Here is a 24738-nt window from a genome sequence, read left to right on the forward strand (position 1 = left end):
TATATTTTTATTAATAAATACCTTGAGAGCATCAATGATAACCAAACATAACTCACCAATCCTGAACATCAGTGGACTTTTAACTGAACTATTGTGCATAGTAACCGCTAATCCACTGCAAATATAAACATGAAAAATACTTTGTTTTCATGCACAGATGTTCATTTAATATAATTACATTGTCTTTCCATATTTTGTAAACAAATTGAATTAACTCTCTGCAATACTTAATATCCGTTTAGCAGGTCAATAAAAATGAGTATTAAATAAAGGAGGAAACATACAATGCTTATTTTACTCTACTGCCCACAGGTTTTAATATAAGATTCAGCAAATGTATATGGGTTCTAAAATTTAATTTAAAATCATCATGGTTCTCCTTAAAGGATATTCTTTTGTAGATGTGGGTGTTCAAACGCAAGCAGAGAACAACTCCTTTGACCACCATAAAATGTCCAAGTGTAGGAAGGAGTGTTGGCATTATTTAACAATATCAACACATAAACCGAAAAAAATCATCACTGTACATCAAGTTCTGTACATTAAGGAGTATTTATACAAATACCATCCACCAAATATTGGCTTCTAAGGACAGTTCTAAAATAAGAGTGATTCACCTGGGATAATCTAACTTCCAGCAAGGCTAGTACTTAGAGACATTTTAGGTTACTCTGAACATCCACATAGAGCACAACATGTTTTACATGGTGTGCAGAATTCTCTCACTGTATGTGCAGATTAATGAGGCTTAAATTAAGTAGTAAAATGAAGCTTGAACAGCATAGTCTGTGGTGTAGTTACATCAGCAACTGCAAGTTCCTGACCATCCACGAGCCCCAGCTCTGAAATAGGAAAAAAAAGAAAGTTGTATGCAATAGATCTATGCTTAATAAAAAAACAAACAAACAGAGTTACAGTTCTACAAAGGCTTAAACAAAACTATCAGAATTCAGTTATATGTAATTCATTAGCTATAATAACCTCAGTGTTAATTCAACCAAAAAGATGACTAGCAGAAGATATTTGTCAAGAACAAAGAAAAAGTAGGTTTCACAGCATCCTTTGCTGACTCAAATATTTTTTCTAATGACATCTGCCCAAATAATGAATGCTATTAAAGGAGTTAATGTTCATCCCCAAAGTAATTTTAAGGACAAGCCTGACTGTATGAAAAGGGGTTAACCAAACTCTACTGCAGGAATTAGTGAGTGAGGAGGTGGGTTATTACCCTCTTCTAGGTTTATAGTGAATTAGAAGAGAACAGAAAATGAATATCAGCAGAACAGGAAGAGTGGAGGGGATGTAAGGAGAGGATAACCGAGAAAAATTCTCTACTCCCTCCGTCTTCTGCAATTTGGTTTTTCTTTCTATGGAAGCAGACAGCTAACTGCATCGAAAATCCTGTTCTGTGGTAGGTAATCCCTACAGTTCCTCCTTCAAAAAAATCCCAATTTAACCATTAGGGGAGAGGAATGGGGAATAATAATCCCAGATAAAAAATCAAATCCATTAGTTTTATGACAATCCAGCAATCTGCATATTTGCACATATTTTAAAATGACTTTGTCAGATACAAACCTAGCTCTCTAAAATTAGTCACATACTAATTTTATTTAATTTATATATAATTTTAAAGATTTGTTGCTTAAAGTGCTATTATTGCAAAACATGCAATATGTTATACAGAGGCGTTAAACAAAACAGCACTAAAACTCATGAGTTATCATATCTCTGATGTATATGTATGTCTTGATGTTCTGTGTGACTCAATTAGGCAATACCTTTCAGTGTCTTAGAAAGATTTGGCCTTGTTCGTTCTTCAATTGAAGCTACCGTCTGCAAAATAAATAAATAAATAAATAAAACTTTTTTTTTTTAAAATTAAATCAAGCCAAACTTAAATGAAAATGAGTTAACTAAGCAAAAGCAAGCAGATACTGATCACCTGTAAATACAGTGTTTTATTCCCTCCATACACAGTTGCTGTGATTGCTGGAGATTTCATTTGCCTGTATGCAAAACATGAAAGTAAAATATGAGAGCTTTCAGGATAAAATGCAGTTTGAAAAAATCTAATTTTAACATGCTGCAAACTTCAAATTTCTAAAAACTAAATCAAAGAAATCAGAATAGTTGCACACTTACAACGAAGCATTATTTGTCAAATAATCCAAGACCTCCTGCAGTTTAGCTGATGGAGGAAACTCTATATTTTGAGGGAGCTGGCTGCAGGCAGGACAATTCTCCTACCAAAAAAAAAAAAAAAAGTGTAGTAATCAAGCTTATACTAATAGACTTTTTCAAATATACTTATATCAGTATCAGTAATTATTCAAAATGTAGATCTTCGCTATTACAATTATTTGCAAAATTTATAAATGCGTGGATCTAGCAAAATTAATACTTCTGTGAAGATTAAGTACCCAATCCAATACTCCGTGAAATCAATGGGAACCTTTCCATCAACTTCAAAGGGCTCTGAATCAGGTTGTTAGTCACTAACATACAACAATCTATATAAAAAGGTGCAGTCAATCTGTATTTTGTTTGGTTTAAAGTTTAGGGTTAATCCTGTATGTTACTGAATTAACTATGTTGTCCTAACCTCTTAATGCCAACAGTTGCTGTTGTGTCCTTAAGGCTATGTACTTTGTTCTGTGAATTATGATTCTTGAGGTCAGAGGGTTAATATTTCCTTGATCCTGCTTTCCAGGCTCAGCTACTGTTTTCCTCCAGCTATATTAGCAAAAGCAATTGCCAGAGTTAGGGATTTAGTCACCTGGCTCACCTTTCTAGACAGGGATTGCAACTTTAAACACTGGATGCAGCAACAATGCCAACACAAATAGCTGGTGGAGAATCCTTCCTGCATGTGGAACTTCTTCCCCCAGCCATTGAGAAGTTTTGACTCAACAGATATAAATATTTCTTAAATAAGGCATCAGTATTTTGTATTTATTATATGATGGTTATTGGTAATTTGATGTGATAGGTGGATCCCAGGCCTACCCCAACTATCAAATAGTCCTCTTTCTAATGCAGTTGTTGCTGGACTGCTTGGCCCCAGCAGAGTAACACTGCTGATCACTGAGAATCTGGAGAACCAATGGAAAGATTTCTTCCCATAGTAACAGCACAGTGCCCAGGGTTGTCTAGTACCTAGTTGTCTAGTTGCCATATCCCAGATATCTGATGTACCCCCAGATCAGCAACAACTGACCTTAATTTACTCCCCTTGAAAGCTGAATAGTCTCCCTGATCTCTGTGAATCTAGCACATCACTGCCTACTAGGCCAATCCTCCCCCCAAAAATATCCTGTACACTCATCAGGCTACTCCTCCATGGGAAAGAAGTTAGACGTATTGTTACTTCTATTTCTAAATATTTCGGAGATATTTAGATACTACAGTGGTGGGGAACAGACACTGAATTTTAAGTTCAGCAAGTAAGTAGCTGCAATTGCAACAGGTGCTATAAAAATCAGGAAACAACCCAGCCAGCCCAAGAGGTTCTTCTGTAATAGTACTAACCTTTCTTTCAGCTTCAAATGTATATGTGTATAATCCATCTACATCATTGAACACCAAGTAGTTATTAAGAGGAATGTATGCACTGCAATGAGAAATGTGTTAATGTTTATACAAGTAAGTTTGTTAAAAATATTTATATTAAAAAACAACAAATTACCTTGTGGCTATTTTAAAAACTTCAGTGGCGCATACAGCTGGAAAAGGAAAAAAACAGTTGCTTTGTTCTCAATCTCAAAATATATCCAAACACACAATCAAAATGCCTACAGATCGAAAGGTTTCTCAGAGATTTAACTGGTAGTACTATACACTAATATGTGGTGGACTTAGTACTCATCTGAGACCGTCTTGGAGATCTACAATGTACTTTTTATCTTTACATTTTTGAGGTAGCAGTGCAACCTCCAAAACTTTTGCTTACTCTCAAGTCACAAAGTACTCAGAATTATGCAAGATCATGTGTAGCAGCCATGTAGAGAAAATGGTATAAAAAACCGAAAAATTAGCTAACTAGAAAACGCCTACGTGACCCACTCTCACCCGCCAGTCTTCAACTGCGGCCTCATGAAGAAGCTCATTACCCCTAATAGAAGGGCAAAGTGAAGGAAACTTGTACTCAGATGCCTGGGAACCTTCTAATGAAAGCCAAAGCTTTTCCTTTCAGCATTACTGTACCTGCAATGACGGCATTTGTAGAAGCCACAGCTGGAATGATCCGCTTAACAACCCCTGCAAAGACAAAACATACAGCATTAAGCCTTTTCCAAAACAGTTTCCCCATATAAAGGGCTATGTTACCCAAAATTTGTGCTTGTTTTGACTGCAGCACATTCTATGCTAAGTCACTTTACACCTTTTCCTATAGCGCCCATCACTGTAGTATCTAAACGCTGTTGAAGTACCTTGGTATTTTTCTTGGTATTTATTGTTGCCATTTGCAAGAGGTTACTGTCCACACACACTCACCGAAATGCCAACTGCTGCACTCTCTTACCTTGAGTAAGTCTGTATGTAACACCCTTAATATTGAATTGAGATGCTCTTTCTAAAGACTGTTGGTAAATCCATTGTATATGATCAGGGTCATCTCCATCCAAAGGAACACTCTCTACAGGAAAATTAAAGATATACAGACAAATTTATCTAAATTCATAATGGCTCTTCATCAACATTACTTTTTTTGTCTACAAATTCTAAAGTTTGTTTTAATCCACTAGTCTTGGTGAGAATTAGCACGGTCTTGGAGGTGGTGTTGGCAAAACAATTTAGTTATTAAAACTAATTTCCATATATTTTATGAGCCCTGATGCATAATTTATAAAATCTGCAAGGTCATGACATGGATGGCCATGACACGGTGCATAGGGGAGTCATGGGCAGGGAACTACATTGTGGGGTGGGGGAAGAATAGAACAGGGAGGGCTGGAGTGAACAGTAAGGGGAAAAAACTTATGTGGGAAGGTGGATCTGGTCTGGGGAGGATAAAGAATCCATTTACTGGCCTGGAGAGAAATCTCTCCAATTCAGTCCATTCTATATGGCCAATTTCCTCCAGGGGAATTGCCAGTAGACCGTATCTTGGGCTGGGGAGAAGTGGGGGCATTCCTCCAAAGCTAACAAGTTCTGGAGAGTTTAATATTTGAGATTTGCTCAATGCCTTTTTAAACCTCTAAAGGAAACTCCCAGGATTAAAACATTATTAAGCTAGAAATACCTACCATTTAGCTTAAAAGAGAAAAGGTATGATAATCAGTCTATTAACAAACATCGGGTAGTTGCATTAGATTGCTTCTCAATGATGGGCATTACATGAAGATAAGATTGTCTGATTTTTGTTTATTCTGTGGATAGTGGCCAGGGGGTAGAGTTAATGTTAACTAACCTTAAGTGTGCATTTTCATACTCCCCAGTATTAATTTTTAAGTGTAACTTTAACTTTAAATGTACAGTTTTGTTGCTGGAGGGAAAAAAAACCCTGCATGTTCTCAAGAGTTGAGACCATATAATATTTTTAAGGGCAATGTGAAGATTAGTAGACCAAATATTAGAACTACTTTTTTTATTAAATAATTACATGGACTTTGCAAGATTTGCATCTCTCTTCAACCCCCCTGAAAGTCTCAATACTTCCCCCTCCCCACAAGAAGCATGCAAATATAAGCAATCATAATCAAATGCAGCAGCAAATTTATAGGTATACACAAGGGAAACAAAAGTTCGGCAAAAATATTTAAGCTTTCAAGGGTTTATTATTAATGGCAAATTAATGCCAGTTTTAAAAATTATGAGATACTTTGACAGTGATATAGTATTAAACTCAAAGAATCTAAATAACCATTCAAAGTCAGTAAACCACTGTCATAGACTAAATTTACTATTACTGTAATAAGCAGTGAAAACCATAAGCTACCATCACGTGAATCAATACTGTATCAATTATTCAGCATAATAAAGGGGCATTTCTCAATGGAACCATTCACATGACAAATTCAGTCTGAAATTATACATCTGTGTATTTACATTAGTAACAGACAGTTTCATTATTGGCTTCTAACAATCACATCTGTTCTTTTTTCTGCTGATGGATTAGTAAAAAAGAAAATAAGCAACATGTGATGAACAAGAGATCAATAACTGTTTATTCAACATGATCAGTCTATTGTTTTCTTTCTAATGCAGTTGTAAAATATTTGCTTCAGGCTGAAAACTGACACGTAGGATTTTAATCCAAGAGTGAAGTTTGGCCAGTGGTTGTTGGTAAGGTAAAGTGCAAAATTAAAACAAACTGTTCACTGAATCGAAGTATGATTTTACACCTCTTACTTTGCTGTAAGTGTTTTGATCATTTAATAGTCACATTTTAAATCACTGATTTAAAAAATAAAATAAAATGCAGTGTACTGATTACCTCCAAAAGGATGTTCCTTGGGCCACTGCAATATCCTGACATATTCAATACAATGTTCTGGCAGCCTGGGCATAGATGCAATAGTACACATGGGAAAATTGATCTGATGAGGAAAGATCATAAAATGATTTAACATATATTCTGTGCAGGAGAGGAGAGGAAGGAGAAGGGATAAGTGGCAGAAACTGAACACACAGGGGAAAAAAATATCAATGCTTTTAGTTACCTGAGGTGGATAAAGTTCAAGTGTGCATTCAATACAAGCTGTCATTCCAGGAATAATCACACGAGCGTTTCCTTTAAAACCTTCTGTTCCTCCATCTATCAAGGGTATGATGGAACTTGGATCTAGCATGCCATCTTCATAGTTTAAAAATGACATCTGTTAAAATTACAAGTTTGCACAAGTTGCATAAAAAATTATACCAGATCCAAAGAGTGCCTTCTAAATCCTCTATTACTTAAAGATATAACACAACATGACATGCTAAGAAATATTCAGTGTTGTAATAATAATAATCTATACATCCTCCCACTTTTATATTTGTCATTAGATACTTAAGACTTAAACCTCAAATTCATTTCTCATGGAATGTTGTTCCTACAGTCAAGTAGAACAGCAACATTATTAAACCTGCAGAAATTTAAAAAAAAAAAAAAAAAAAGGCACCCACCATTGTATCTGACCAAAATACAAACTAGCCTGTTATTTAGGCTTAGATATAACTATTTCATAGCACGTAACTGTATACTGTACAGACATCAATGGAATATGCAGACCAAGATTCCTTCCTTATAAGTCCCATAAACTGTAGTATGCCTAAATACTTAGCACTTTACATCTGCAAAGCGCAATACAAACATCAGCCAGCCCAACCTCCCAAAACATATGTGGAGGTAGGTACATAATTTATCACCCTATTGTACAGATGAGGAAACAGACATAGAAAGCTTATGTATGGTAGGTAACCGAGCCATTTCAAGGTTAAACATAACAGCTAAACATTTCTAGTATTGTTTGTTTCTGAGAGAGTTCAGTGTGTGTTCACAACTGAATCTGCTTTGATAAAGTAGGTATAGTCTGCCCACACACTGAATTTCCTCCGTTACTGTCAAGATCCGTACAATCACAGGCTTTTTAAGCAAGAAAAGGGCTACAACTATGAACACAAACAGGCTTTCACCTACAACAGTTCTAGTTTTGTCACCTTTGTTTACAAGGAACCACACTCTGCTTAAAAGTCTATATTGCAGACATCTAGAAGAATACATTGCAAATCCACATAATGCAATTTCATCAATTGACTAGCTGTTGTTACGCTCCCTATTTTCAAACTCCCCACAAGCCAAACATCCATCAACAGTACAATGTCCAGCATCTATTCAAGGATCCTGCTGAAGCCGTGAAATACATGCAAGGATCACATATATAACCTCGGTATCCTCTCAGACAACATGGACATTTTCTGGAGTGGTATTCGTAATGCTATATTACATTCTGCTCCTGGAAAAATCAGTTTCAGACATTTGAGCAAGAATCCTTGGCTTTCTCAGGACGTTGCATCCACATTCATGCCTAGCTCAGGTGGCTGCCATCTTTTATTGACTGAGAAATATTTTTGGACCATGATATGTCCAATCACTTGTGAAACAGGGTTGTGCAAAAAAGCAGCGATGAGGAACAGTGGCTAGAACATCTCTAATGAAGGAGACTGTCTGTGTGTGTGTGTGTCTCTCTCTCTCTCACAGGACCTCATACCAACACACAAGTTCCAATCCACTCAAAGAGAAATCCACTTTCCTTGTGAAAGTTGGCAACTGTGGGCAACCACTGCTCACTGAGACACATGTGGGATTTGGAAAGTCCATAAAAGGGGGCCTTTGTGCTGGAGGGGTGTATCACAAAGATAAGTTTTACTGGGGAATTTGATCAACATAAAATGTCCCCAAAATTAAATTTCTTGAGATAGCTTTCCACTAACTGCATTAGAGCTATAGATGGCACCATTCTGTGTCCATTCAAGCAACGTAAGAGGATATTGAGTGAAAAAAGCTACTGACCTCATGGTGGATCATACAAACATACTGTTCAGCGTTAGGCTGGCCTGACAAAGTACATGATTGAGCTAATTTTCAAGAATTCTAGACTGCTCGGGAACATACAAAAATGCAGTCTCTTCGCCCTACGCCATAGACAAAAATTGTGTCTGCCCCAATTGTGATCCCGGGGGAGAGCGTGGCTAGCTTATGAAAGCTTACCTTGATTACTACATAGTGACAGGTGTTACTTCAACTACTTGGTTCAGCAAAGCCAGAACGGCTGCAGCCGTACAGCAAGATGGAGACACCTCCTGAAGAGACATTACACTTCTACTGAATAGGTCATTTGCTCACTTATTTTGCATTTATGAAAGCAAACAGGAAATGTTCACTAGTGAGTGGATAGAACAGGCAAATGCAGATTTGGCATTTCATCAGCCAGACCCAGATGCTTTGGTTAAGGACATCACAAAGCTGCCAGTAAGCAACATGCTAATATTAGGGATGCCCTCTGCTAGTATTCTGCAAGTGAAGCAAATGGGAATGACAATGCCGATAGTTATAATCACAGTCAATTTACTTCTTACACTAGTAACAGTTAATCAATGCTTTTCGATGGTGAACTTGAGAGGGGATATAAGTCCACTAAATCACTTGTACATGAAACAAAATCTCACACAATATGTATTTTAAAACAAGTTTTATTCAACTATAAAAAACCGAACACGTGCAAGGGCAAAGACAACCACCGTGTGTTTGCACAGTGCCCAAAGTCAGAGATCAAAATAACAAATAAGGGGTGGGAAGAAGAAAGTGGGCAGGTAGTAGAACTACAGATAGTGATGCTGGAAATTGGCTGAGGTCTAGGCTGTCTCCGCTGTCCTGCTGGAAGGCAAGCCAGGAAGTGCGTAACAGAGTAGTATTCCAGGGCAGCGGGAACACTCATGAAGCATCACTGCTAGAGGGGTATCTGCTGGAACAAGCCTGGTGGTAGACACGGTCGGGCTGAGAATGTCAGGCATTCGTTTTTTAAAAAGGCTCACCCTATTCCCCATCATCTGCTACATTGCCATGGAATGTTGCTCTATTTCCAGCCAGTTTATTTCCTTTTCGTGTTCCATATAGTTTTGCAGTCTCTGATCCTTCTCCTCCTACACTGTCAGATTTCCACATTCTAAGTTGTTCTCAATAAACAGCTAAATTTGTCAAGCTCACTTCTTCTGCCATCTCCTCTTCTTGGGCTCCAGCAATCAGGCTCCCTCTGTAACTTAGGGAAGCTATCAATCCTTGATTTCTTCTTGTAACGGTTGTTGAGCTGATCTTAACATTACACTCCTTTGTTCTTGCTAATGTATGCTGTCTCCTCCGCTTTCTAATAGCGACTTTTGAAAAAGAAATGAAAAGCAGAAGGGTTAACAGGGATATTTAATTTCTCTTAATCTGTCTCACTGGCAGCTGCCCACCACTAAAATAGGGAGAACTAAAATTTGAAGTAAGTGTCCTTTTTTCAAGAATAGAGGTAACTTTTGCCACTTTTGTGAGGAGAATAAGGAGGTGTTCAATTTAGCATGGGGTCTTACACACATTTACTGTTAAATCCACTGGTGAACACTGTGGTTCTGTATATCCTGAAATTAAAGTTCCTAGGTTACCTCAATAAAATGTGGATTAGTTTTTCAAGTTGATTATAAGTGCCAAGACCCTGGTTTAGGGAGGAGTCATGAAAGGCCAGTTTGCTAACAATCTCATTGCTGATCTACAGGAGCGAACAACCGAGTATTTCACTACTCTAACACCCAGAGATTGGAGAAAGACTGTAGCTAAAACAAACAGTTATCAGCATTAGTTACATAATCTGGTCCTATTGGACAGAGATTGGACTGATCCACTCAGGTCATGATGTCTACTAGCTACAAGATAGAGTAAGTGGATTTGGCTTTAATACCATCAATGGGTGTTTGAAACTTTCACTTTTTAATATCTTTTTCATGCTATTTTAGTGCTATTATACGGGGCACAGTACTCAAGGGGAAGCCTGGGATCACTGGAACTTCTATGCAGTATGACAACATAAGGTGGAGTTGTTGGTCCCAGGATATTAGAGAGACAACGTAGGTGAGGTAATATCTTATTAAACCAAATACTTGGTCCAATAAAAGTTATTACCTCAACAAACTTGTCTTTCTACCAGCAGAAAGAGCAAAAAGAGGGTTCTGGCAAAGGCAGGATCTGGCTACAAGAATGATGGTGGGGCGAGGGAACTGTGAAGGGCAGCATGCGCCATCATATTTTGGGGGGAGAAAGGGAAGAAAAATATCGGTCTTTTGGCCAAACAGCACTCGTAGGAGGGGCTCAATACTATTCTCACTTGCTCCCCATAGATGTGGAAAAAGTGAAGACTTCCAGCCTTAATGGCCGCAGCATCCATTCACACAACAACAGCGATGAATCACTAACATATGGACCACATTTCTCTCAACTCAAGCATACAGTTGTTATAAATAAACTACACCTTACCTGGAGTCTGCTCCTTCCTCTATTCCAACACTTAGCTGGGATCTACAACAGCAGATCCACAAAGTCCAGGTTCATGACCTGCCAATCCAATTTCCGCTTATCAATTCACTTCTCCTGCCCCACCAGATGCTGCTCCGTTGTCCAATGACATGGGAGGCTCAGTGAATGCCTTGGGCCCAAGACTATGTTTTAACATGTTGTAGACAGGGAAAGGTTTGCCTTCCTTCGAGAGACATTCGTGTGTTGTTCTGGATCCAAATGAACGACATTTTCACGCTCTTAATTTTATCCTAAAGTACTGCTTTGCATTATGCCTTATTCTAAGCTTGACCAGATGCTATGACATGTGGCATAAACAAAAGTGCCCTGGAATGAGAATCAGCTCAGAATGGATCCCCTCATCACTCCAGATATCGAGAGCAGCCCTAACACATTTGGCTCAGACCAGCAAGCCGCACAATCATAGGGCAACTGTTGCTGAAGGAATTTCCAAACCAAATGCAGAAGATAGCTAATTCAAGAACATAGTGATTGCACAGAAGTGAATGATTACAAGGTACATGTTTTGTTATGGCAGGTGAATGTAGAGCATTATATACAGGTATAAAACTTCATGTAGGATTGCCATGGTATGCACTCAGCATGGGACATAAATGCCAAGGAGCCCTGGTCTAGAGAGATCACTGAAGGATGAGCAAGAGCACTGTGGAATTGTGTTGGGAGGACTGATAAACTAGTGCAGCTGTAAACATCTCAGGTTTACACAGGTAATGAAATGGTGCTGTTAAAGGCTCATACAATATACTGGAGATGGTGCAATTAGACTCATACGGGATAGCTTGCTAAATTCTATGGGGTGTGGCTGCAGACATACTGTTATGCATATGCCAAGTGCCATAATTTGTTCTGAGGTCTGGAGAGGTTAAGTGAGTTATCAAAATGTTACACAAGTCAGTGGTAGAGGCAGGACTGAAATTTAGGCAACCTTGGTTCCCAGTCCCATGCTCAAGTCCACTAGACCTTGCTGCCTCAAAGGCATTATCTTAACTCAAGGAAGTCCCATACTAACAAAGAATTAGCTTTTGGGGACCAAATCCTGCTTGTTGTACACAACTTCTGTGATTACTCATGTTTACAAAGAGCAGGATGTGCCCTTAATATATTATTTTTACCTGGTACCACTAGAAAGCCATTGAAAAAAATCACAGTTGTCTCACTCATGTACTATTAAGTGCATAGTCCCCGAAATAAAGTGTCAGAAGGTTTTTGGTGTTTTGTTTTTTTTAAAGAATTTAAGAATAAAATCCAAAGTAATACAAGATAAATACAAAAAACTCACAGGAGCAAGAAAATTCAAAGAAACAGAGGCATCCCTACCTTTAATTCATCCCACTGAGGCAATGAATAAACACCAACACCAAGGAATAAAGTGGTGAGTAGTAATGGAAAAACAGTTTAACCTGAATTCCCTTATTTATATTAATTTAAAATTAGATCCTGCTTTTACTTATTTGTTTTGAAGTAAATGTAATGATCACTGAAGGTGTTGGATTGACAGCCCGGAAGACAAAGTTGTTTATTCACAGAGCACATTAGCACAGGCAGCAGCAAGGAAAACTTCTCCGTGCTGCCAGTCACTGTATCTCAACGCTGGCCTTGATGGACCAGTTCTAGGTATGAAAAGAGAGAGCTAAGTCTCTATGCTCATTTAATCCATGGCCCTTCAGAATGCAAAAAAAGGACCAAACTAGTGCCAATTACACTTGTGGATTTTGTGATGCAGATAGCTGTCCAGCAGGAACTGGAACTCATGACATGTAAGACACTCAAGAAAAAAGGATGAGCTGGTTTTAGTGGCATTAAAATCCATTCATAGTTTACAGGTAAACTGACATTTTTCACAAAATGTAATAAAATGGTATACATTTCATCATGATCCACAAGGAGTTAGAGGTTTAACATCTTACATCAAAATAAAAATATACTCAAATATGAAATATAACGGAAAATGTACATCTTTACTATTATCTTAACCAGTTTCACAATTCTCTTTTAACACCATTTGTTCCATACTACTGCTATATGTTGCATAAAGCTGTTTAAATTTCACTATCTATACTCAAATGATAATGATGAACTTTAGAAAGATTAAAATAAAGTCTTTACCAGCATGCCATTTATCCATCTTCTTGCAATTATAGAGTCCAGACCACATACAATAATATGAAATTCTAGAAGAAAAAATTTTATTTAAAATTTCAATGTGTTTTCCTTTAAATAATCAATATATTTTATTCACACAACAGGAATGAAGTTAACTTAACTGTGCTATATAGTTTATATGAAAGTTTCACTTAGAAGTTCTGGCTTTTAGTGAATAGTATTTTCTGCTCACTTGAAAGAAACAATAAAAAGTGAACACAACTGACTCAACCAAAAAATGGCAACCATCAACAACTACAGTGCTTTCCCAAAGCACAAGTGGAGAATTTGTATATTTGCAAATGCTACTTACGTCGATAGAAAGTTTCATCCATATCCTGAATTTTTTTAAAATGACTGAATGTATATGCAGTAAAGGAATATTATGGTAATTAGTACTTTTATAGTATTATAACCAAATCTAGATTAACAAATACAAAATCAGTAAATCAAAAGATCCAATGATGTATCAATATCATTTTATATAGCACTTTATTAATATTTATATTAAAGTAGTGATCAGAAGCCTCACAATGCCTGGAAATTTTTTGGACTGAAGTTTGGACTATGAAATCGTCGGCTATGAAGACAACAATAGTAGCCCCTCTGGAGAGTGCTGTCTAGTCCCTTCACTCTCATATTACTCTGAAGGCGATGAGGAGCATGGTCTGAGCTTAACTGCGTAGAAGAGCGGTGAAAGAAAGGGAACCTGGAGCAGACCTCAGACACCAGTGAAGTTGAACTGGGAGTCCCCTGACCCCAGGATCAGTCCTACCACAGTAAGGGATACATGAAAAGGGTAGCAGGGGAGAATTCCCTGTTGAAAACCAAACAAGAATATAAAAAGAGGAGGAGACAAGAGTCTGTACGAGACAAATCAGACTGGTGAATAAAAGGGTGGCACAAAGAGACAGGCTGGACACCAGAGATGACATCACTTTAGGTCCAAGAGTCAATGCTAGTGCAGTGCTGGTCACAATGCCAAGAGCAGCCATAGTCTAAAAAAGTCCACAGCAACACAGAAAAGCCTCAACTACCTTAATAATAATAAAACTATAATAATAAATAAAAACATTAAGCTTTCCAAAAAGGGGGCCAGTGGGAGTAACAATGGATTCTGCCAAGTTTCAACTTTCAATCGGAAGAAACTGAGTGGTGGGTAGAGGTGTGTCCCTTTACGCATGCTGACCAGAATGCAGAAGGATATAACTACAGAAGGTGTAACCACAACACATATGGCTATCTATCTATAAATAACTGGTAGGCCCAGGAGGTTCCATGCTGGCCATGCTCCTTTTACATTTTTCAAACATATTTCATTCTAGCTGATGAAGACGTTTATATTTATCACAGATTCTTACTACATACTGTAAGGAATAACACAATACATACACCAAAAACTACTTCGATGCCCATGTACACTTCTGCTGTTCTACAAACTAATGCCACAGTGGGAAAGAACTTAAGCCATCAGTCCAAATAGTAAGTTATTTTTTGAACAAATGAAAAGAAGTGAAGTTAGAGTCTTTAAAATTAAAAAGCCTGACCAAGTACAACAATCTTAAAAACACAATTAACTTCAATGGCTATTACTTCTCTGAAAGGATACGGTACAACAGCACAATTAGGAATTCGGTTGTTTAGAAATTCTGCTGCAACCTCTGCTTTAGGTCGTCCAACATCTTTGGGTCTGAAAAAAAAAAAAGTGCTTTTAAAATTCTGATTCTAATAGCAATCATTAACCTTTGAGAATTCACATCTTACAAATGATTTACACAAGATGAAATATTACTGTAGGAGAATCTAGTAACAGATACTATTAAGGAGTATTCCTGTCATTTGTTAAATGGTTTTTACTTATAACCTTCAGACATAAGACTAAACACATTTAAAGATCTTAATAACAGCTGCTGATACAAAATATTTGAAAATCTGGTGGATATTTTATTTTATTAGGAAGGAAAGTGGTATTTGTGAAGCTAATACTTTAATATGTATAAATTCTTCTATAGTATTACTTATTCCATTATCTTAAGTATCAATCAATTCACTGATGCCTATGTATTACTTGTTAACAGCTTTATTCTGTTTAATTAAAAAAGAAAGGCACCATACTTGTACCCAATAGAAAACTCCTTTTTGTATGCTGTTTAACAATACCTAATTTGATTTCAATTTAAAATTTAAGAAGGTATTAAACCAGAAGTCTGGGGTCAAAGTCTACTCTCAATTCGTCATATGCAACTCCCATCAAGAGCAACTGAGGACAGAACTAATAAAATGACTGGAGGGGTCTTAATGGGCAACTTCACCTCGAATGGTCTCTTGAAGTGTTCACTACTTATGCAAAACAATCTGTTCCACCTTGTATTTAGCTGTGGCAGTCTGAGTACATTTCCCAGACCTGAAGAAGACATCTGTGTAAGCTTGAAAGCTCGTCTCTCTCACCAATAGAAGATGTTACCTCACCTACCTGGGCTCTCTAGAACAGACAGAACACATGAGGATAGATCTTCGTTCTGAGATATTTAGAAAAGCTAACTTGACTTGTTACATTTAATTTGTTGTAGACATTGATCAAGACTACAACTAACAATATTTCAATTAGAACTTTGTTCAGCAAATTGTACAGTTAATTTGAGAAGCTCACTGCAAGTCCCTAGGCACTATATGCATTAACATTTTCTATATTTTCTACCATGCCAGCTATGACCACAATTGATTAGATTTTATCTTATTTTTTAATCTTGGAAAGCCACCAGATTTCCTCATAGAAATTAGAGACGGAAGACTTTCCTACCTAGACGCTCTAGTCTCTCCCTCAACCGATTCAAGACTGTTTTCTATAGGACATGCTCTAATAATTTACTTTTATGTATAGAGGATGTTTGGAAGTGTGCTGTCAAAAAAATCCCAACAATTACTTTTATACTTTTTAAAATAGTATTCAATGCTTATCCATGCCTGCAATAAGGTATTTAAGAAAGCATTCAAAGTTGGGAATAGGCAAGATTAAGATGCTTGCTATAGAGGCTAATATTTACAATAATTATCATCTTGCATATATTAACCAACATCTTTTAAGAGACGAGGGACTCTAATCTCCACTCTCTGTCTTGCATCTTATTTTGCCATTGAAACCTGTGAAAATTGAGTTCAACCTGGCTGTAAAACGCTACCAAATCAGAACAGTAAGAATTTCAGATTCACTTTGCATAGGTGCAAGACACTACAAAAAAAGGTGCAAGGCAGTACAGAATCAGGCCTCTGGTTTAGTTAAGAATAAGCATTCCCTTGATATGAAAAGCTAGTTAGCAATGTTGATGACATTCTACTGGACTAAACAGATACACAATCTAAACATATGCCTTTTGCTTTCAAATCTAAGAATATTTAAATGATGAAAATATTACTTACCGAAACAAAAATTGCCTATTCAGATTAGAAACATCTATCGTATCCATGTCAATAACATGGATTTGTCTAAAACCAGACAATGCCTGTGGAAATAAAGTGAAGCTTATAAGAGGAAGTGAGATCTTTATAGCTCTTCAATAACACATTCCAAGTGCTAAAGGGTTCATAAAAAGCCAGCATCTGAAGGAATCTATAAATGTGTTCAACTCCATATACAGATTGGCAAATGGACATAAATAACATGCAACCGGTTGACTTTTTTTCCCTGCAATAAACATTCTAACGTTAGACTAACTAAAAAAAAGTGCATGTCACAGATGTAGCCGGTGTATTCTGTAGTACTAAGGCTACGTCTACACTAGCACTTTTGTCAGTCTGGGGTGTGAAAAAACACACCCCCTGACCAATATAAGTTTTACTGACAGAAGCGCCAACATAGCTACCACCACTCGTTGGGGGTGGTTTAACGATGCTGACAGGAGAGCTGTCTTCCATCGGCATAGAGCAGCTACATGGGAGACCTTACAGTGGCTCAGCTGCAGCGGTAAAACTGTGCCACTGTAAGGTCTTCAGTGTAGACGTAGCCTAACACTTCATGCTTTAGGGACAGTTCATTTTAAAATTGGTTTTGCAAGAGTATGATGAGAAAGTGTCGGAAATATTAGTATTGTAATGCTTATGTGATCAGTGACTGGACATTAAAATGCATATTACATACATTTTATGTAAGTAATAAATTTGAATTTATGTGCAGTCATTTTCTGGTTAAAATACTTATTACAAAAGCTGGTATTTGGAAAAACTGGGTTAAATACATTAGAAATGGTCAAACTATGTTTTGAATTTAGGACACTTAAGATGAAGGAGACATTCACACTTAGGTGCTGTTGTTTTGTTTTAGCCCATCTTACTGCAGTACAAGGAAGATGGTAATATGCTGATTTACAGTATGAATGGTACCTGCACAACCACAGGGGATAGAATTTTTTTAAATAAGGTCAGACTTTGCAAAAGAGTAAACTCCGCAGAACTATCTTAATCTATTTATCCCTTGCCTACATGGTTCAGAAATGTTCAGGCAGAAAGTTAACGCCAATGCAATTTTAAATACTTTTAACAACCATTTCTGAGTTATGATAAATGCAGACTGGGACTTTCCATATCTGTGCTCAAATCACAGCTGACAATAACCATGAAGAACTTATAGTCAATACTGAAGTACAACCAGAAGTGCAAAATCACCTCATTATTTGACACAACTCAGCAGGCTTAATCTCTCTGCCACTGATGATCTGCCCAATCCTGTTGCTAGTCCAGCCCATCCTCAGTAATGAGGAATGGTACTACAGCACAATAATGTCTACAAAATTATTGTGGGGCTGATCCAATAGTTTAATGATAGTGCCCTGACACTATCACACAGAAGACTTGTCTGAATTGCAGTAAAAAGAATTGAAATGCTATGGAGACAAGCACACTGCCTCAGAGGAAGAAAATGCCTTGTGTTACTGGACAGCAACCCTCCTGCCATAATTATGGGTTCCAAGAAGATTTCAGTTCTGTCCCATAAACCAGCAAGGATACTGGGCTGCAACATGGCTTCTCAAAAATAAGCAACCATCAAGCAGAATAGGTAAAATCTGAAGAATCTGATGAAGAACCTTGTCCTCCAATTTCTTATAGGATTAATATTCAATATTCTCACACATATGAAACATTTATTATTTGACATCCAAGAATGAACACCAAGAAGCCATATTATATGTATTAACTCAAATAATACTGTATTCAAAGCACTAATTAAACAGAAATCAAAATCTATTTTTTTTAAAGTAAAAGCATGTGTTCTTAGGCAGCAGTAGCTAGTGAGAATTTAACAGTGGATATCTGAGTGCTGCATGTTCATCTTGTTTCACTGGATGATGCTCAGTTGTCATTTTAAGTTCATCCAAAAGTCGAAAGAAAATTAAGTTAGATTTTAAACTGAACCATCAATATTTATTTAACATACTTAAACAGTGTTCTGTATCAGCTGACTATTTCACTTGCTACCATGAATTTGATTTGAGATTAACTTGAAACTACAGCACTTCTTCTGATCCCTGAAAGAGGCTTTTCAGAGCAAAGAAACTGGCAGGACAACACTTAAGCGACCATCTTGCAAACATTTGCACACAAGAATAAGATGACAGAGCAAAAAAATCTCCTGAGGAAAGGAGTAGAATTCCAAGAAACAAAGAGGAAAATCAAAGTAATTACCAGATTTTTCAGGAGTTCACATCCTAATCCTCCTGCTCCAATAACTAGAACTTTACATGTGTTTAACAAAAAGTCGAGAGGCTGTAAAGAATTAAAAAGGATATTAATATTTTGAATAGGAGAAAACTAAGATTTCCCCATTGCATCACAAAACATACGATTAACTTACAACTTCTAAGCGCCTATAATACTTTTCTTTGATCTTGGACTTTAACAGGTGTTCGGTCCACACAATTCTTATATCTTGACTAACTTTAGTAAAAGATGTCTGCTGATTTCAATATTTCTTTCATTTTTCCTATTTTATTTTGCTTGTGAAATAAGCAATGTGCCCGCCATCTTCCCTGTCAGACACAAAATAATTAATTTGAAGATATTACGGTTCCTTTCTCCCGCTGAAAAGGTTTGCTGCCACACAATACAAAATGAAAGTAAACCTAGAGACAGAAAATATTGTTGGCCTAAAGGGTAGTGAAATACTCGCAGCATTGGGTAATTGCTCTCTGTGGACTATTCCACCAGATATTTATCTTGAACTGGAAACTGATGGAACAGTACACTAATGATAAAAAGGAATAAAACAAATATTCTTGATAACAAACAAGAATAAACTGTGAAATGCACTGAAAAAAGGAGAGAGAAAAACAAAAATAAATGAAAAACAGAAAACCTCTTAAAAAGAACACCTTGAGAAAAGTTTTTGTTTTGCTTTTTAACATAAAGCAAGAGTGCATTAAAAATAGGGACGACAAAAGCACAGGCTGACAATCCAGAATAAAATGGAAAGTAGGAAAAGGAAGAAAAGCGGTAAGAGATAAGAATTTTTATAAAGTGAAAAATCAATGTAGGAAAAACAATGAGAAACGATCAGGTGAAAAGGAACTAGGAAACTGTTCATAAAGAAAAAAGTGGGAGCAATACAGAAAGGAGGGAACAAAAGTTAGTGGGGAAAAAAGCAAAATAAATCAAAAGTACTCACTTATTTTGCTATTTACTTTTTAATTTTTTGTAATTGCCAAGGCTAGCTTATACATATCAGAATTGATATGAGTGTGACACATAGACTCATATCAGCAGTTCAAATAGTTATCCCACCTTCATTTATTGAGTTTTGCTCATTCCCATTAAAAATCTCCTCCCTTCCCAATACAGTAGAACCTCAGGAATTACAAACACCAGAGTTATGAACTGACCAGTCAACCACACATCTCATTTGGTACTCAATCAGGCAGCAGCAGAGACAACAAAAACAAAAAAAACCACAAATACAGTACAGTACTGTGTTAAACATAAACTACTAAAAAAATAAAGGGAAACTTTAAAAAAAGATTTGACAAGGCAATGAAACTGTGCTTGTTTAATTTAAATTAAGATGGCTAAAAGCAGCCTTTTTCTTCTGCATTGTAAAGTTTCAAAGCTGTATTAAGTCAATATTCAGCTGTAAACTTTTGAAAGAACCAGAACGTTTCGTTCAGAGTTACGAACAACCTTCATTCCCGAGGTGTTTGTAACTCTGAGGTTCAACTGTACTGTGACTACTTATGATTAGCTTAATTCCTTGTTTATCTGGGAGATAATTTCTTACTGCACCCAAAATTACTTAAAACCAGTAGAAAGTTACTATTTTCCAGTTCGAACTTCAGGAAATAACCCACACGCACTGTACAATTTATGCATATATTACCGAGAAAGCTTGTAGCTGACAAAGAAGTGTGAAAATGTAGTAGTCTATTTACAACACTGTATTTTATTCTAAAATCATACAATTCAACTGATTCACTTTAAACACACACATGCATTTTTAGTTATCGTGCATTGCTGGATGGTACACCAATAAATGTGTGTTCACATTAGTTCGCAACACAACACTACAAACATTTTTATTTAAAATAAACGTTTCTCACTTGAGTGCCTGGCTCGAAATCAGGGTGTGTGAATGGTCCAGATCGCTCGAGGAACTTCTTTACATGGTTCCAGCGACCTTCCCAGTCTCCAGTGTCCCCACACCCACCATCAACAGCCATTCTGCACAGAACATAGTAAATTCAGCTGCAAAAATCAGTAAAGAAAATGCCATACCTCTACAGCTTGTTTTCCATCAGTTGTGCTAAAAGAAAACCAAACTATGGTCTAATCCTGAAAACATGTCCACATCTGTTAACTTTACTCCAGTTCTGGTTAAGCACATGTGTAAAGGTTTGCAGGACTGTGGCAGCTAGAGAGTGTTTTTGACACTACAGAGTAATACTATTAACTACACACCAAAGTCAAAGACAAATATACACTTGAAAATAATCTGGCTAATTACCTATAATCAGCTAAAGGTGATCTGGAAAGAAAAAGTGAGTGCGCTCTTATGGTGGTTGTTTGTTTCTGATGTACAAAGAATGCCTGAAGGAGTTTTTTCTCAGCTCTTTTCCTTAGAACTATCAGGAATGTCAATGTATTCTTGTATTTCTTTTCTATGTCAGACTGCTTAGGTGAGTCAGATAAGCATCTTAGGTGCTCTCAGCACTTAGCAGGGGTGGAGTGTTAACAGTTTCCCTTCCATGCATTTTAAAAAGACATTAACAAAAATGCCAACTGTCTGAATAAAAGTAATTTCTTCTCAATTAACGAGGTGCCACTTTCATTGTACCTATTTGCCAGTTAAGCATAGAGTATTCCAGGGCAGACAATATAAAATTATTTGTGTTGTTAATTTTCTTTAAAATTAATTTAATTATGAACTACTAAAAGTGACCTGTAAAGGGAGGAAAAATGTGTTATGGCCTCTTTTTGCTTTATGATGTAAAAGAATTCCTTAAAATTTTAATTTTATATCTCAAAATATCTTTTTGGAATACTTCAGAACTGGCTTACTCACTTCAATATTGCTTTTAATTTAAGATCACTCATCTCTTTTAAATTAATCCATACACGGAACAAATAATCTTTCCCTGAAAGAGCATGTCCCATTAAAAAATTTAGTTCAACTCAGCCTCTATAATTACTGTTCAGTGTTAGAAAGAGCTGCGTAAATTAAAAAATAGTTTTCCAGTCTTGGGCATGCACACCCAACTTTGACATATGCAAGATATGTAGTTTGTTTTCTACTACAGATGTTCTTTATATTTCTCATGCAATATAAGATTAATTCATTAATTGCTAGGATATATTTGTCTCCCTCCTCCTCACTTGTCAAAAAACAGGGAACACCAGCTATAGTGGCAAGACACTGCATACCCTTTTTTCAAAATTCAAAACATGGACAATAGGGTTAACTCCATTATAATTTTATTTGATGCATTTTTTAAAAATAAGCTATAACCCTGCAAAAGACTTTCTATAATTTGGGAACAAAAACTTGTAGTAAATAAAGTGTTAAAAAAACCCTACCCTCAAACTGGATTTGTCTGAATATTTCACAAGCTGTCAATATTTTGACTATTTTTAGACAGTTTGCTGAAATATCCCTGGGGGGTAACTATCAATTCTATGGAGTTACACCAGTTACTAATTTATGAAGGGCTTAATAACAAGAACTACAGCACAAAAATCTCTTTTGTAATTGAAACTTGCTTCACTTTCTTCTGCAGTATGTACAATTCACACTCCCCTCTCTGACTCTTGGATCTATGGATCCTCCTGTTGTACATTGGTTCTTAGCATGCATGGCTACTAAAGAAATGCAAATCTCACAGATGTTTTTAACTTATTTTATTTGCACCACAAACATTAATCTGTATCCTGTGTACTGTAATTTAAAAGTTCTGCTGGAAATAAATGTAGAGCCGTGCTTGGTGGTGTTAAGAACTGATTTCTGTGCTTTTTACATAGAATCTAAATGTATCCATTATCCAACTGTACTTTTTTTCATGGGGGGAGGGGAGAGAGAAGAGGACTATATTGTTCTTAATTTACAGTTAACTGTAGGCAGTAAGATTTGGTTTTGAGTTAGACACTTTGGAGACCTGCCAAATCTGTTGTTTGAAGTGAGGTGTTTTTTATTTTTAAAGTCTTCACTTTTGCAGCACCATGGCATTAGCAATTCTCTGTGTAATTACATTTTGATTAAGGATCTTAGAATGTATTTCAACTAACTGTTTCAATTTCTCATTTTTAATTTTCAATGTCATTTTAACTGTCACTGTATCACAGTCCTGATGATGTCCCAGGTCCCACTCTTTCCTTCTCCCTCCCAGCTCCCAAAGCTCCACGCTTCTGAGGGGCCCTGTCATCAGCATGCAGCCAATATGCCCAAGAACCTCTGTGACCCCATCCCAAACATACACATGCAATGCCTGTGAGCCTACCTCCCAGGCTAAGTAGCTACATCTGTTCTGTGGTCTTTAGGGAGAGGGTTGCAAGCAGAAGGAAGGATACAGCTTGAGGGTTCCCACATGTTACTTCTTGGGGAGTGAGGGGAGGTGCATAGAGTCTGGGGTTTTAATAAGCCAAGGCAGCTCTTCTGTAGCCTGGATCTTTAATTCTCAGCAGCTAAAACAGCCACCACCTCAGGCCTCTGCCCAGCAGCACCGCCTCTCCCAGCACTGCCAGGCCATACTCATGCCAAGCCTCCAGCACCCCAAGCACCAACCCCCTCTCCGCAGGAGATTCCTCTTCTCCAATCCATTGCCCAAACCCCTTAACACCCAGGAGCACACACTAACCCATCCCATAGCAACTTCCTCCAGTCCCATAGCTCCACCTCCTGCCAGCCTGCCTCGCGCTGCCCCGTCCCACAGCAGCTTCCTCCCACCCCATAGCTCCACTTCCTCCGACCCCACCCCACCCCACAGAAGCTAACCTGTGCCTGCAGCCCCCTCAACCCTAGCTCACTACACCAGGCCCAGCAGGCTCCCAAAGCCCCAGGATCTAACTCCCGACACCCGCCCCCCCCCATAACCCACCTGCTAGTAACTGCCCCACCCCTCCCCCCTCAGGCCCCACACTAACCCACCCGCCAGCTCCACCCTACCTGACCTCGCACTAACCCCCACCCCCCGGTAGCAACGTCCTCCGGCCCCCCTTTCCCCAGCCTCGCACTAACCTCCCGCCGGCAGCCGCCCCGCCGGCCCCGCCCTACCCCCCTCCCAGGCAGGCCTGACGCTACCCCAGCAGCCCGGCCCTACACTGCCCGCCCCGCCGAGGCCCCACCACCGCACTAGGCCCCGCAGCCCGGCCCCACACTAACCCATCCGCCAGCAGCTCCTCTATCCTCCTTCTTTTCTTCTCCCTAAAAGAGAGAGAATAAAAGAAGGGTCAGTCTCGCGCTACCGAGCCCGGGGGGAGGGAGCCCGGGGCCCACCGAGGCCCGAGGGAAGGGGGGACCACACACACAGCTACTTACGGCTCCTCGCCATCCGCCATATTTCCCTCTGCTTCCCACAATGCCCCGCTGCCAAACCGCCGCGGCCCTTCGGGCCGAGCCGGCCAACGGCAGCGCAGCGCCTCTATGGGCGCAGCTCAGCTAGAGCGCCAAGGCGGGCGGAAAGACCATAGAGAGCAGCTGGGAGGAGAGAGCGCCCCACCCGGCGGGGCGACGTAGTTCCTAGGGGGGGGGGGTGGAGGGAGGGAGGGAGAGAGAGAGGGCGCGCGCATGACACGTGCTTCCAATAGAGGGCTAGTGTAGAACTCAGCTCCACAGCAATAATGTAGGGAATGGACCCTCTCTAAGGCAGTGCTTCTCAAGCTATCTGATGTGGGGGACTGGCAATTTTTTTTTCCCAATGTGCGCGCAGACCGGCAGCCGATGGCTCGCGGACCGGCAGCCAATGGCTCGCGGACCGGCACCGGTCCCTCGCGGACCACCTCTTTGAGTCGCACTGCTCAAAGGGACTCCACAACCTTAATCGGCCCCCATAGAACTCATCCCTCTAGCC

The 24738-nt window shown here is 38.4% G+C and overlaps 1 protein-coding gene across 2 annotated transcripts; it reads right to left on the reverse strand.

Moving 5' to 3' along the window:
- On the reverse strand, positions 1–24322 carry UBA3 (ubiquitin like modifier activating enzyme 3). 2 transcript variants are annotated; one of them, XM_084633469.1, is made up of 18 exons: positions 24207–24310; positions 24051–24092; positions 20779–20899; positions 18875–18955; positions 16616–16698; positions 14808–14888; positions 13512–13555; positions 13163–13227; positions 6666–6821; positions 6440–6542; positions 4526–4639; positions 4207–4260; positions 3689–3725; positions 3532–3613; positions 2146–2246; positions 1946–2009; positions 1782–1836; positions 1–842 (listed from the first exon to the last, which is right to left on the reverse strand). In XM_084633469.1, exons 1-18 carry the CDS (start codon positions 24224–24226, stop codon positions 754–756), a joined length of 1392 nt encoding a protein of 463 aa, XP_084489595.1. In that variant the 5' UTR covers positions 24227–24310; the 3' UTR covers positions 1–753. The 2 variants fall into 2 exon arrangements, with proteins under 2 accessions (XP_084489595.1, XP_084489596.1); XM_084633470.1 differs by lacking the exon at positions 24051–24092 and having other exon boundaries at positions 24207–24322.
- Between the last annotated feature and the right edge of the window lie 416 nt (positions 24323–24738).

The sequence above is a fragment of the Lepidochelys olivacea genome (assembly GCF_965140295.1).
Source record: "Lepidochelys olivacea isolate rLepOli2 genome assembly, chromosome: 7".
NCBI classification, from domain to species: Eukaryota; Metazoa; Chordata; order Testudines; family Cheloniidae; genus Lepidochelys; species Lepidochelys olivacea.

Excerpts from the sequence above, each read along its gene's own strand:
- UBA3 (XM_084633469.1), bottom strand. The coding sequence starts at position 24,226 with ATGGCGGATGGCGAGGAGCC. Across the intron at positions 4,261-4,525 it reads TACATACAGACTTACTCAAG|GGGTTGTTAAGCGGATCATT; the intron begins GTAAGAGAGTGC and ends TTGTCTTTGCAG. Across the intron at positions 2,010-2,145 it reads TTGACAAATAATGCTTCGTT|GCAAATGAAATCTCCAGCAA; the intron begins GTAAGTGTGCAA and ends TTTTGCATACAG.